The sequence below is a fragment of the Antechinus flavipes genome, chromosome 5 (genome assembly GCF_016432865.1).
Source record: "Antechinus flavipes isolate AdamAnt ecotype Samford, QLD, Australia chromosome 5, AdamAnt_v2, whole genome shotgun sequence".
Lineage (NCBI taxonomy): Eukaryota > Metazoa > Chordata > Mammalia > Dasyuromorphia > Dasyuridae > Antechinus > Antechinus flavipes.
Window position 1 is genome coordinate 189,698,258 of NC_067402.1, and position 12,508 is coordinate 189,710,765.

Below are 12,508 nucleotides of genomic sequence, written 5' to 3' on the forward strand. Positions count from 1 at the left end.
AGTGAATACCTTTGGTAACATCAAAGCACAGGACTATGTTTTCCAGCAGTATTAGGGCTCTTAGCATTGACTTTTTAAAGGGAAGATCCAGTAAATTTGAAAGAAAATAGAAGATATGCCTCCAAAGAATCCAGAAAACAAAAGGTTCTTTAGCGTTGGTCTATCTTCCACCTCCTGACCTGGGCTTGCTTCAGATATGAGAGGAGCTCTCCCAATGAGGAGTTCTGAAGGACAGGAGTGAAAGATGGCTTCAAAAAGATGTATGATAGAAGAAAAGAAAAATGAACTGGTCAGTATGTGGCAAGAGCAAGGGATAACAAGTGGGAAGTCAGAGGGTTCCACTGTATTCTCAGGATGTCAGGATAAATCAAGAAAAAGTCTCTAGCATGTTGGATGAATCCCCAATAGAAACTTATGAGAGGACATTTATAGGAGTTGCACAGAATGAGCAGACATGGATGGGTTAAGATCTACCTCATTGAAGGGAACTCTTGAATTGATAGGATCTCATCTATTTGGGCATATACCACATAGCACTATTTTGAGAAAAACTCTTTCTAAACTTTGAAGTATTACATAAATGAGCCATCATTACTGATATTACATTAATTATTATATGTAATATATAGACATATATCTATCAATTTATAGATTTTCATCTGGAATTATTGTTAGTCTTCCACTTAAAATATTATGAGAATTTTAGGGCTGTAGAAAGTATAAGGGAGGCTATTTTTTAGAGCTTTGTGTAATAAGGCATGGAAAGAAAACAAAAGAAAATCAATTGAGTGCTTCATTGAATCCACTTTCTTATTACATTAATGAATACTAAGCCTGGGTGCTTTTACTTGTGATCATTCCCATCACACAGTAGGCACTCAACAAAGGCTAATTAGTTGTCTGATTGACTGAAGTTATTGAATTGAGAGTCCCTTAATCCGTCCATTCACTTCACTGACATCTGTATTTCTTGCTACTACATATTTTAGTAATAAGTAAAGTAAACATGACCTTTCAATGAACACTGCACTTGCCCTAACCTGCCATACTGATTGGCCTCTTAAGAATCTTCCATATGCCCATTAGTTTATAGAAAATTATAATAAGGGGACATGACTTTTTAACAGTAATGGTCATTTTCACTCAGACAGGTTTTTTTTAAGTTGTCACCTTTTAGTGGTAAATTAGATCTTAGGTTCTTAGAATTCATGGACAACTTGCTATTCCATCGTCTTGGTCTTAAATTGTGCATTATCACCCAGAATCAATATAGATTTGGCCTGCTGAGTTTATAAGAAGAAATATTCCCAGGAGGATCAGTGGGAGAACTTAAAGGAACTCAAATTTTTCATCAATAATAATTTATATAAGCCCTATTTTCTTTAAATTTTTTTCTGTTATAAACTAATAAGGCCTTTGTGACTCCTTGGGCTCTCATAAAGTTCCTGCTATCACCCTTTCCCTGTTTTGAGTCTAGGAATAGTCTGACTATGTACTCATAAGATAACAGATATAAGAAATTCAGCACGTCTTCTCTTATTCTCTAAAGAATGTGTCTGGCCAAAGCAGAAAACTCCTAGATTCTCATTTCTCCTAATTAGTAGCTGGGAGAGGAGTAAAGTTTTGTTTAGAGTTGAGCTTGGGATCATGGGATCAACTAGAACTATTAACAATAATTTTTTTCCTAAAATTCAGGTCTGACAATGTCTCTCTCCTGCTGCAGAAACTTCAGTTGCTCCCCATTGCCTCTAGGATAAAATACAAATTCATTTAACATTTAAAGCCCTTCACATTTATCTCTAATCTCTCTTCAGGTTGATTATAAACTACTTCCCTAATGGATAGTGTACTTTGTTCAAATGGACCTAATTGCATCTCCTTGCACATAGCATTTCTTTTATTACATCCACATATTTGTACAAGTGAATCACTCCTACTTAATAGAAATGGTTTCCCATTTTATTTATCAGTATTTTAAAATCCCTAGTTCCTTTTAAAGTTAATTTCCTTCAAAAGCCCTTTCAGATTCCTCCCCCAACCACCCACACATCCAATTATTAGTGCCTTCCATAAATCTGTATCTGTTTTAAATGCAGCCATTACAAACAGGACTCCAACCTCTGTGAAGAAATCCCACTAGATTTTGAGGACAATGTCTTAACCACTCAGTCACCACCAAAGGGGTTTTTGGAGTGTTCAGGAAAGACTAACATTTATAGTATGAGGGCTTCTCAAGCCCTTTTCGGGGCTGCTTAACCACCTGTATTATCTACCTGTCTCCCAGTTCCCACCTGTGGCTCCAGGTTGTAGCATATGATAATGATCACATCCCTAGTAGATAGTTAAATCAGGTTATCCTGTCACTGATTTTGGGGGAACCAAGGAGGTATCAAGCAGGTGAAGAGTTCTCCCAGAAGAATAGGTAAACGAGAACAATTTGTTCCAATGTCCTTAAAGGAAGCTAAAGCAGGTGCTGTGGAGGACTTGGAACTCCGTCAGATGTTGGGAAAGTGAAGGCCATTCATTGCATCTCTAGCAATTGCTAGTCATCCTGACTTTTGTCTTACCATAGATTTTGATAGCACTGGAAGAGAGAGTAAGGGTGACAATTTTGTGCTGTTTTGCCTCACTTAAATCCAATTCCCAGGCAAGTCAAGACATTCCTCCATGATGTCATTGGTCTTCTTTGAAAATAAAGGATGAACAATAATATTTTGAATATATCCTAAAATTATTTATTTGTAGACATGGAATATCCCTTAGAAGAATGTAATAATTTCTTGGAGGACAGGAAATTTCTTACTTTTGTATGTGCATTCCAAACAACAGCACAGTGCCTTGAATATAATAAGTATAGGTATTATTATCTCCATTGTTTAGATGGAAAGTTTGATGACTACCATCTATTCAATTCAGCAAACATTTATTAAGCACCTACTATGTGTTAGGCACCATGCTAAGCATTGGGGATATAAATAAGAAAAATGGAAGACCATCTTTATCCTCAAGGAGTTTAAGATCTTTTAAAAATTATTCATTTATTTTAAAATAGTCATTAAAATTAAATTTCTAATTTTCTTTATCCTCAACCCCATCCATCCTCACATATTGAGAATGCAAGAAATATATTAATTTTATGTGTGAATTCATGCAAAACAGATTTCTTAATTAGCCATATTGCAAAAAAAAAAATAAAGAAACAGAAAGTGGGGAAAAGTAAACTTCAATCTATACTTCATTATGAGATTTTTGGAATAGTCTTGGATCATTGTATTGAATCAGAGTAGTTAAGTATCTTAATTGATAATTGATATAACATTGCTATTACTATGTTCTCCTGCTTTTGCTCACTTCAGTTACATCAGTTCATATAATTCTTGACAAGCTTTTCCCTGAAGCCATTCTGCTTGTGATTTCTGATAGCAAAGCAGTATTCTTTAACAATCACATACCACAACTTGTTCAGCTTTTCTCCAATTGATAAGCAGGCCCTCAAGTTGTAATACTTTTTGTACATATAGGTTGTTTCCCCTTTTCTTTGATCTTTTTGGGATATAGACCTAGTAGTAGGATTGCTGAGTCAAGAGATATGCATAGTTTTCAATTTTTTTCCCCAGTGATTAGACTAGTTTACAACTCCATCAATAGTTTATTAGTGTCTATTTTTCTATATTCCCTTGAATTTATCATTTTTCTTTTTTGTTATAATAGCCAATCTGATAGATATGCAGTGGTAACTTAGAGTTGTTTTAGTTTGTATTTCTCTAATCAATAATGATTTAGAGCATTTCTTCTGAAAACTGTATGTTCATATCCTTTGTGATCAAGTGATAAATAACTTATTTTTATAAATTTGGCCCAAGTTTCCCTATATATTTGAGAAATGAGGATTTTATTAGAGAAACTTACTGTAAAAATTTTATTCCTGATTGCTGCTTTTCTTATAATTTTGAGCTCATTGATTTTGTTCTTTGCAAAAATTTCATGTATTCAAAAAATATTCATTTTACTTCTCATGAAGTCCCACCATCATGTCTCTGACATATTTTAGGGGTGTGTGTGTATGTGAGATCTTAGATATGTTACTTAACCACTTTGGATTTCAATTCCCCCATCTGCAAGAGAGCAGTAATAATACTCATATTATCTAACAGAACTCTTGTGAAAATCCAATGAAAATGAATATCATGAGCTTTGTAAACAGAATTATATTAATTAAAGTAACAATCTTTACATTGATGTGTCCTTGTAAGAAAATTGCAGCATTGTTTTATTTTAAAATTTTGAACTAGTTATTTAAGAGGAATTTTTATAAAGTAAATGAAAGAAAAAAGGAAAAACCATAAATATATATGAACCAAGAGTACAATTCAACAAACTTTTTAAAAGAGAAGTTTATGCATTCTAGCAATTTTCTCACTATCAATGAACATACTTCTCTCAGCAAAACAATTCACAGAAATCAATTTAAAAATATTAAAGCAGATTCTTGCTCTAAAACATTATGGTATCATCCAAGACAAAAATCTCCATTTTCAAATATGAGAAGAAAACCAAGATTTCACATTACTGATAAATGACCTTGACTTTGAGTCCTGGGAAAATTCTAGAAAGGATCATCAAAGAGAAAATTGACATTGGCAAACATCTAAAAAGGGAATCAATAATTACAAAGAATTAGCATGGCTTTATCTAGAACAATTCATATAAGATTAACCTCATTTCTTTTTTGGAAGAGATTATTCCACTAGAAAAGAGTAGAATGCTATAGATAAAAATGAGATAGGTTTTAGTGAGACTTTTGATTAGATTTTTCATACTGTTCTTGTGTAGAACTTGGAGAAATATAAATTAAATGATATAAGCAGTTGGATTCATAATTGGTTGAATGGGCAGATTCAACAAATGAATGCTTTAGCATAATCCTGGCAGGAGCTCTCTAGTGGAATATGCCAGGGAATTTGTGCTTGGTCCTGAGGAGTTTAACATTTTTATCAATGACTTGAATAAAGGCATAGAGAACATGATCAAAACATTTACAGAGGACACAAAGCTGGGACACAATGCTAATGGTGGATGACAAAATCAGAATCCAAAAGGAACTTGACAGGGTAGAACATTAGGCTGAATTTAATAAGATGAAATTAAATATGTGCCACCTAGATTTCATCCTGACAGTATTTGTATAAGACTGTCCTCATTGATGAAGAAAATAATGACTCACTCCTGCAAATCTGGGGCAGCTAGGCGGTACAGTGGATAGAGTGCCAAGCCTGGAGTTAGGAAGACTCATCTTCATGAGTTCAAATCCTTGACTGTGAGCAAGTCATTTAACCTTCTTTGCCTCAGTTTTCTCATCTGTAAAATGAGCTGGAGAAGAAAATGGCAAACCAATCGAAAATCTTTGCCAAGAAAACCTAAAAGGGTCACAAAGAGTCAGATGTGACTGAAAAATGACAGAATAACAGCTGCTTGTCTGAGAGAGAAGTTGATCTCATAGCAACTTTAGTTCCACAGAACTACTGATGAAACATGCTGCTCATCTCTAGATAGGGGGGTAATGGACACAGAGTGAAGAATAAGTGGGTTTGTTGTTTTCATTTCTTTTTGTTTTTTGTTTGTTTTTTGACATGGTTAATGTAGAAATTTGGTTTACCAGTGTGAATCTCAACTGCATTAAGAGATTACCTCCAGAAATAGCAAGATGATAGTATTAGTATATTCTGCTGAAGAATATCCAGAGAAAGGCAACCAGTATGATACAGAATCTTAACTATACAGTACAAGAGGGTCAGATGAGGTACTTGAGCATTTTTGGCTTGGAAATGAGAAAAATCAGGTGGGACATGATAGCCATCTTTAAATATTTGAAGGAATGGCCTATGGAGGAGAAATTTGGCTTGTCCTGGGCTCTGAAGGGGAGAATCAGGAGAAATGAGTATAATTTATAGAGGAAAATTTAGGCCTGAAATCAGGAAAAACTTCTTAACTTCAGGAGCTGTTCCAAATGAACTGGATTATCCCAAGAGGTACTAGATGCCTTTTTCTTAGAGATCCTTAAGCAGAGGTTTAGTAGACCACCTGATGAATATATTATGCTAACGATTCCTTATAGTTCAATTTGGACTAAATGTCTTTAACTCTCAGATTTTGGGGTTCTATGATGTTTCTCAGCTTTGAGGAATTTTTTTTTATATTAATCAAGATGCATCTGCATTAGGAAACAGCTGATTAAATCACACCTTCAGGAAATAGGAACAAAAGCTGTTAGCTAATGCTTTGAAAGAACATGATTTTAAACGTGTCTATAAAAAGGGAAAAACTGGAAAGCAAAGAGAGAGAAGAATGATTTCAAATGAAAAACTTGGTCTCTAGGATAACTTTCTTTGAAGATATTTAATAAGGCTTCACCTTATTTTATTGCAAAAATTTCCACAATCTACTTTGAAGTCATGATACAAACTGAGTCTAGTAAAAGTTATACTTTAGTTTATTTTTATATATTAATTTGTTTTAATTTTTTCAAAATATATTCACATTATCTGCTTTGTTTCATTCAAACTAATAATGTTAACATTTACAAACTAAAACAGGAACCAACAATACTTAAGGATTTAAACAAACAATTTTTTTAAAGAATTAAAGTTTATCCCACTTTACCAGTTAGAAATTTCTAGGCACCACCTTAGGACTTTTTATCTTTCCAATCCATTGTCTTCCTTTAACTTTCTTCTGAGAAAGAGAAGAAATTAGAGGAAACGTAGTCAGTTATTTAGTTACCAAATAGAAGGAATTAATATTCAGTTTCATTAGGGATTAAATGTATACCTTTCTTTGTAAAAGAGAATAAAAACAAAGAGTAAAAACGGTGTTTGGAAAAACCAGATAACAACTGAGTCTGACAATATATATACTATTCTACAATGAATCCCTCAGTTTTCTCAATAAGGGAGGGAAGGTTGAGACCTTCTATATAATAAAGAAATCATTTAAGCAGAACCAATTAACAATTGATCACATCTGATAGCATAGTAACCTTCTTTACCTTTAGTTTTCTATTTCCATACCTAGAGGAAAGAAATATATTTCTCTATAGTTTTTCCAGTACCAAGATTGGTCAAGAGTGGTCAAAATTAATTTAGCTTTTAATTGTTGTCATTTACATTATTGGAATTATTGTAAATATTAGTCTCCTTTCTTTTTTTTTTTGCATTAATTCAAATGTCTTCCTATGTTTTTTCAAATAATTCATAGTCAGTACTTCTTACTATATATCCCATTACATTCTTTCTGATTCTAGCAAAATAGAAAACAGAAAAAGGCAATGTAAAACAAGTCTACTTAAAATGAAGTCTCATATTTTATGATAAATGGAGAAAAAAGTCTAATTGGGACTTTAAACTTGAAAATTGAATGAAAACTTATGAAAATATATTTTAATTTTTTCTTTAACAAAATTGAAATTCCTTTTTTTATAAAGCTTTATATTTTCAAAACATATACATAGATAGTTTTAAACATATACTCTTGTAAAATAATTGTGTTTCAAATTTTTTTCTCCCTTCTCCCTACCTCTTCCCCTAGATGGCAAGTAATCCAATGTGTTAAACATGTGCAATTCTTTTTTTTTTCACAATTTTTTCATGTTGCACACAAAAAAATCAGATCAAAAAGAAAAAAAATGAGAAAGAAAAGAAAATGCAAGCAAACAATAACAAAATCTCCTGAAAACATTATGTTGTGACCCACACTCAGGCCCCACAATCCTCTCTTTGCGTGTAGATGTCTCTCTTCACAAAATTGAAATTCCAGTGACAACTGCATGCAAATTCTTAAATCAAAGGAAAAAAAAATCAAATGCTGATTTTTTCCATATAGTTTTTCCAACAAAGTTGTAGGATTACATAATATGAAGCATTTCTACTTACACTTAGACTGTAAGTTTCTTAGAGCAAGAACTTTTTTTTTTCTTGTATGTTACCCATGGTCTCTAGGACACGTTAATACGTAATAAATGATTGTTGACTAACTGATATACCAGTCTCTTTAATATGATGATAAAAATGGTCATTGGGAGCAAAATATTTCAGGCTTCATTAATTTTCCTAATTTTTGAACTTTTAAATAATTATCCTTTGAAGATCTTGCCAACAATTATAGATTGAGCTTGATAGAATGAGAGATGGCAAGTGTCATAGACATTAATGTTCATCAGAGATACATATTTGAGTGGGGTCTATCTAAGTTTATTAGTAATTAAGCTTAATCCCGAATATTGCTGTGCTATGGCAACTTTTGCTTCCCTTCACAACTTAATAGGGGGGTGGGTAGAGAGCCAGTTTCAGTCAGAAAGACTTGGGTTAAACTCCTGCCTTAAGTACATACTGGTTGTGTGCCCCTGGGCAAGTCACTCAATCTCTCAGTGACCCAGAAATCTCTCTAATATTACAGTTGTAGAACAATTGCTTATATGCATTGGTACATAATCTTAAGGTCTTAAGGTACATTGGTCTTAAAGGAAAGGAAGGATTTTATCATTCAGAGATGAGGAGGGAATACATTCCAGGCCTTGGGGATAGACTGCTTAAATCAGAAAGGTAAGAAAAAGAGTATGTTGGGTAAGACCAAGCAACAGTTGGTAAGCAATAGAGCAATGCAAAATAATATTGGAAAGTTAGGTTAGAGAGAGATGGTGGAGGCTTTTATATATCAGGACAATTCTAAGGAACTCTCAAAATTCTCTTTGATCATATATGGAGGAAGGAGTAAATGAAGATTTTTGAGCAAGAGAGTCACATGAGAGAGGGTAAAACTGAGAAAGCATGTAAATAAAACATAAAGCAAGAAAATGAATATGATCTAACAGAGGTGTTGAGACCATTGTTTTGTGGATTTAGATTTTTTTCCCCAGCAAAGAGTTCCAGTCTTATGTTTTCTCATGAAAATGCAATGACTCAAAAGTTATTCCAACAATAAACTGCAAGCTTTGGAAGTCTCACCAAGTATACAAGACTGCAAGTGTGCATCACATAACTGAGTCAGTGCTGTAAAGTAGATACAACATGGCACCTAGAGTTCAAAGCCAGCCTCAGATAATTTTTAGTTATGTGACTCTGGGAAGGCATTTAATTTCTGTCTGTTTCAGTATCCTTAACAATAAAATAGGGATAATAGTAGTAAACATTTCCCAGGGTTTTTGTGTCTGGAGTTGTTATGAGGAGCAAATGATGTAATATTTGTAAAATGCTTAGTATACTTCTTGGCACATAGAAAATGCTGAATAATTTCTTCCTCCCTTCCTCCCTCCCTTCCTTTCCTTCCTGCTTCCTTTTTTTCCTTTCTTCCATCTTTTCCTTCCTTCCTACCTTCCTTCCTTCCTTCCTACCTTCCTTCCTTCCTTCTTTCCTTGCTTCCTTTCTTCCTTCCTTCTTTGCTTCCTTCCTTCCTTCCTTCCTTCCTTCCTTCCTTCCTTCCTTCCTTCCTTCCTTCCTTCCTTCCTTCTTTCCTTCCTTCTCTCCCTCCTTTCCTCCCTCCATTCCTTCCTTCTTTCTTTCCTTCCTTCCTTCCTTCCTTTTTTTCTTCCTAATCAGCAAAGGATGTTCATTGTTATACATTTGACCAACAACTCATGAAGAGGGTGACTAGGACTTATAGGGTACTGTGATCTGTATTATTTAGAAGTAGTACCAATGCCATAAAAACCTCATATTCTTTGAGTATTGTAGAAAGAGACAAAAATAATAGTCAGGGCCTAAGTGTGCCAAGTTCAGCTTGTTCTGATAGAATTTAAAAGAGTTTCTCCTCCTCAGTGGAAGAGAATAAATAATGATTATTTAAAGTTGACAGGAAAGTAGGTAGCCAGGGTAACTCTGTGGATGAGCTAATGTAAATGCCAATAAGCAACTAGATAATAATTGGGTATTTTGACAAAGATATTTAATTGGTAGTTTCTAGTTGTTTGCTAGAGGCAGCTGGATGGCTCAGTGAATGGAATGTTGGGCTTGGAGTCAGGAAAAACTGATTTCAAATGAACCTCAGACACTTACTAGAAGTGTGACCTTAGACAAATCACTTAACTGTTTGCTTTAATTCACTGGAGAAAGAAATGGCAAACAACACTATATCTTTGCAAGAAAATTCTTTGGATCTTATTGGTATGCTATGGTTCATGAAGTCATAAAGAGACACCACTGAATCATTGAAAAATAGGTGTTTATTATTTTGAGTCTTGCTATAAGTAAAAAATATAGAGTGAATAAAATCTGTATTACTTTGTTATATGCAGTTATAGTCTTGTAGAGGATGTGCTGATAAGGAGATCAAGCATTATGCTTTTGCTTCTTTTAGAAATCTGCACCTAAATAATGTGAATTTATTGTTGCTAAGACATTTTTCAGCTGTGTCCAATTGTTCATGAGTCATTTTGGGATTTTATTGGCAAAGATGCTGGAGTGGTTCACTATTTTCTTCTCCAGCAAATTTTACAAATGAGGAAACTGAGGTAAACAGGGTTAAGTGACTTGCCCTGGATCATACAACAAGTTGAGTATTTGAAGTTAGATTTGAACTAAGGAAGATAAGTTTCCCTCATTCCAGATCCAGCACTCTATCTGTTGTGCCACCTAGCTGCCCATTGCTAATGTGAAATAGTAGTCCACTAATCACTGGGTCTATGCGTAATTTCCTTGATGGCAGCTACTTAAATTTAAGTATATTACCTAGAAATACTTGTGTGCTGAATAAAATGACTAAAAATATGTTCTAAGCTTAAACTGCATTATTAAAATTTTTCTATTACTTTTTAACATTTAAAATGCAACAAAACAATAAATCAAGTCCTAAGTTGAAGCACTGTGTATTTTCAAGGTGTAAATGCTCATACTGAAAATTTATCAATTGGCTCCCACAAAACAGTGAAAACTAGATCTAGGGGCAGCTAGATGGTGCAGTGGATAGAGCGCCAGCTCTGAAATCAGAAGGACCTGATTTCAAATCTGGCTTCTGTCACTTAACATTGCCTAGTTGTGTGACCCTGGGCAAGTCACTTAACCCCAATTGCCTCAGCCAAAAACCCCCCAAAAAACAAAACAAAACAAACACTGGATCCAGCATTCTCCCTGCTAGAAGAACCTTTAAGTTACCAAGATCTCTCTTTCTATGTATATCTATCTATTTATATCTATATCTATAGATGTATATTTATATGTGTTCTCTCTATATATATTCTTTATATATGTTTATATATACTCTTTATATTTATTTATATATATTCTCTCTCTCTATATATATGTATTCTCTCTTTCTCTCTTTACATATATAGATTCTTTCTATATATATTCTCTCTCTCTATGTGTATATATATGCATATATATATATATTCTCTCTTTCTCTGTATATATATACACAGAGAGAGAAAAAAAATATATATATATATTGCCTTCTCTTCCTTTTTTCTTTGCAACTCATAAGGGATGAATCCAGGCTGGGGTTCAGGAAACTTTGTCAGATCAACTTTATGACAGTGACCATCTGTTTTCAAAGATATTTTAGATCAGTGATGGTAGAAGGTTTCTGCCAAGTAGTTAAAAGGCATTTTGGATTATTTCAGGTTCAGAAGAAGCATTATAGTTGGTTTTTAAGGAATATCATATTGTCTGAGGATGGCAAAGTTTTTATCATGTATAGGTATCATTAATAAAGTTCTGATTCTAAATATACCCAATCTCAAAAACAATACAAAAGGGTTTTGGAGATGAATCAACTATTTCTCCCTCTTCTACACCCCACTTCCCTAACCTCTCTCTAGTTTCCTTGCTATCCTGGCTCAGAACTTGATTTCTTTAATTTGATTTCTCTCCTTTTTTGTCCCATTTAGGATGACTCCTCCATGTTCTTTCAATTTGGCCCATCAATTGAACAGCAAGCCTCCGTAATGCTCAACATCATGGAGGAGTATGACTGGTACATCTTTTCTATCGTCACCACCTACTTCCCCGGATACCAAGACTTTGTCAACAAGGTCCGCAGCACGATTGAGAACAGCTTTGTGGGTTGGGAGCTAGAGGAGGTCCTGCTGCTTGACATGTCCTTGGATGATGGAGATTCTAAGATCCAGAACCAGCTGAAGAAGCTTCAGAGTCCCATCATCCTTCTCTACTGCACCAAGGAAGAAGCGACCTATATCTTTGAAGTGGCTAACTCTGTCGGCTTAACTGGCTACGGCTATACGTGGATCGTGCCGAGCCTGGTGGCGGGGGACACGGACACGGTGCCCTCAGAGTTCCCCACCGGGCTCATCTCCGTGTCCTACGACGAGTGGGATTACGGCCTTCCTGCCAGGGTGAGGGATGGGATCGCCATCATCACCACAGCCGCCTCGGACATGCTCTCTGAGCACAGCTTCATCCCCGAGCCCAAGAGCAGCTGTTACAACACCCATGAGAAGAGAATCTACCAGTCCAATATGCTCAATAGGTAAGAGGTGGAGCAAGAGAAAATCAGAGGAGGG

General features: G+C 34.7%; 1 protein-coding gene across 1 annotated transcript in view; it reads left to right on the forward strand.

The window, feature by feature from the left end:
* The window catches only part of LOC127538666 (glutamate receptor ionotropic, NMDA 2B-like), a 362,778-nt gene extending 350,300 nt beyond the window's left edge, over positions 1–12,478 (forward strand). Inside the window, exon 4 of the mRNA XM_051962432.1 lies at positions 11,876–12,478. Within this exon, the coding sequence (XP_051818392.1) occupies positions 11,876–12,478 (603 nt within the window). The remainder of the gene's footprint in view (positions 1–11,875) is intronic.
* Positions 12,479–12,508: the final 30 nt, after the last annotated feature.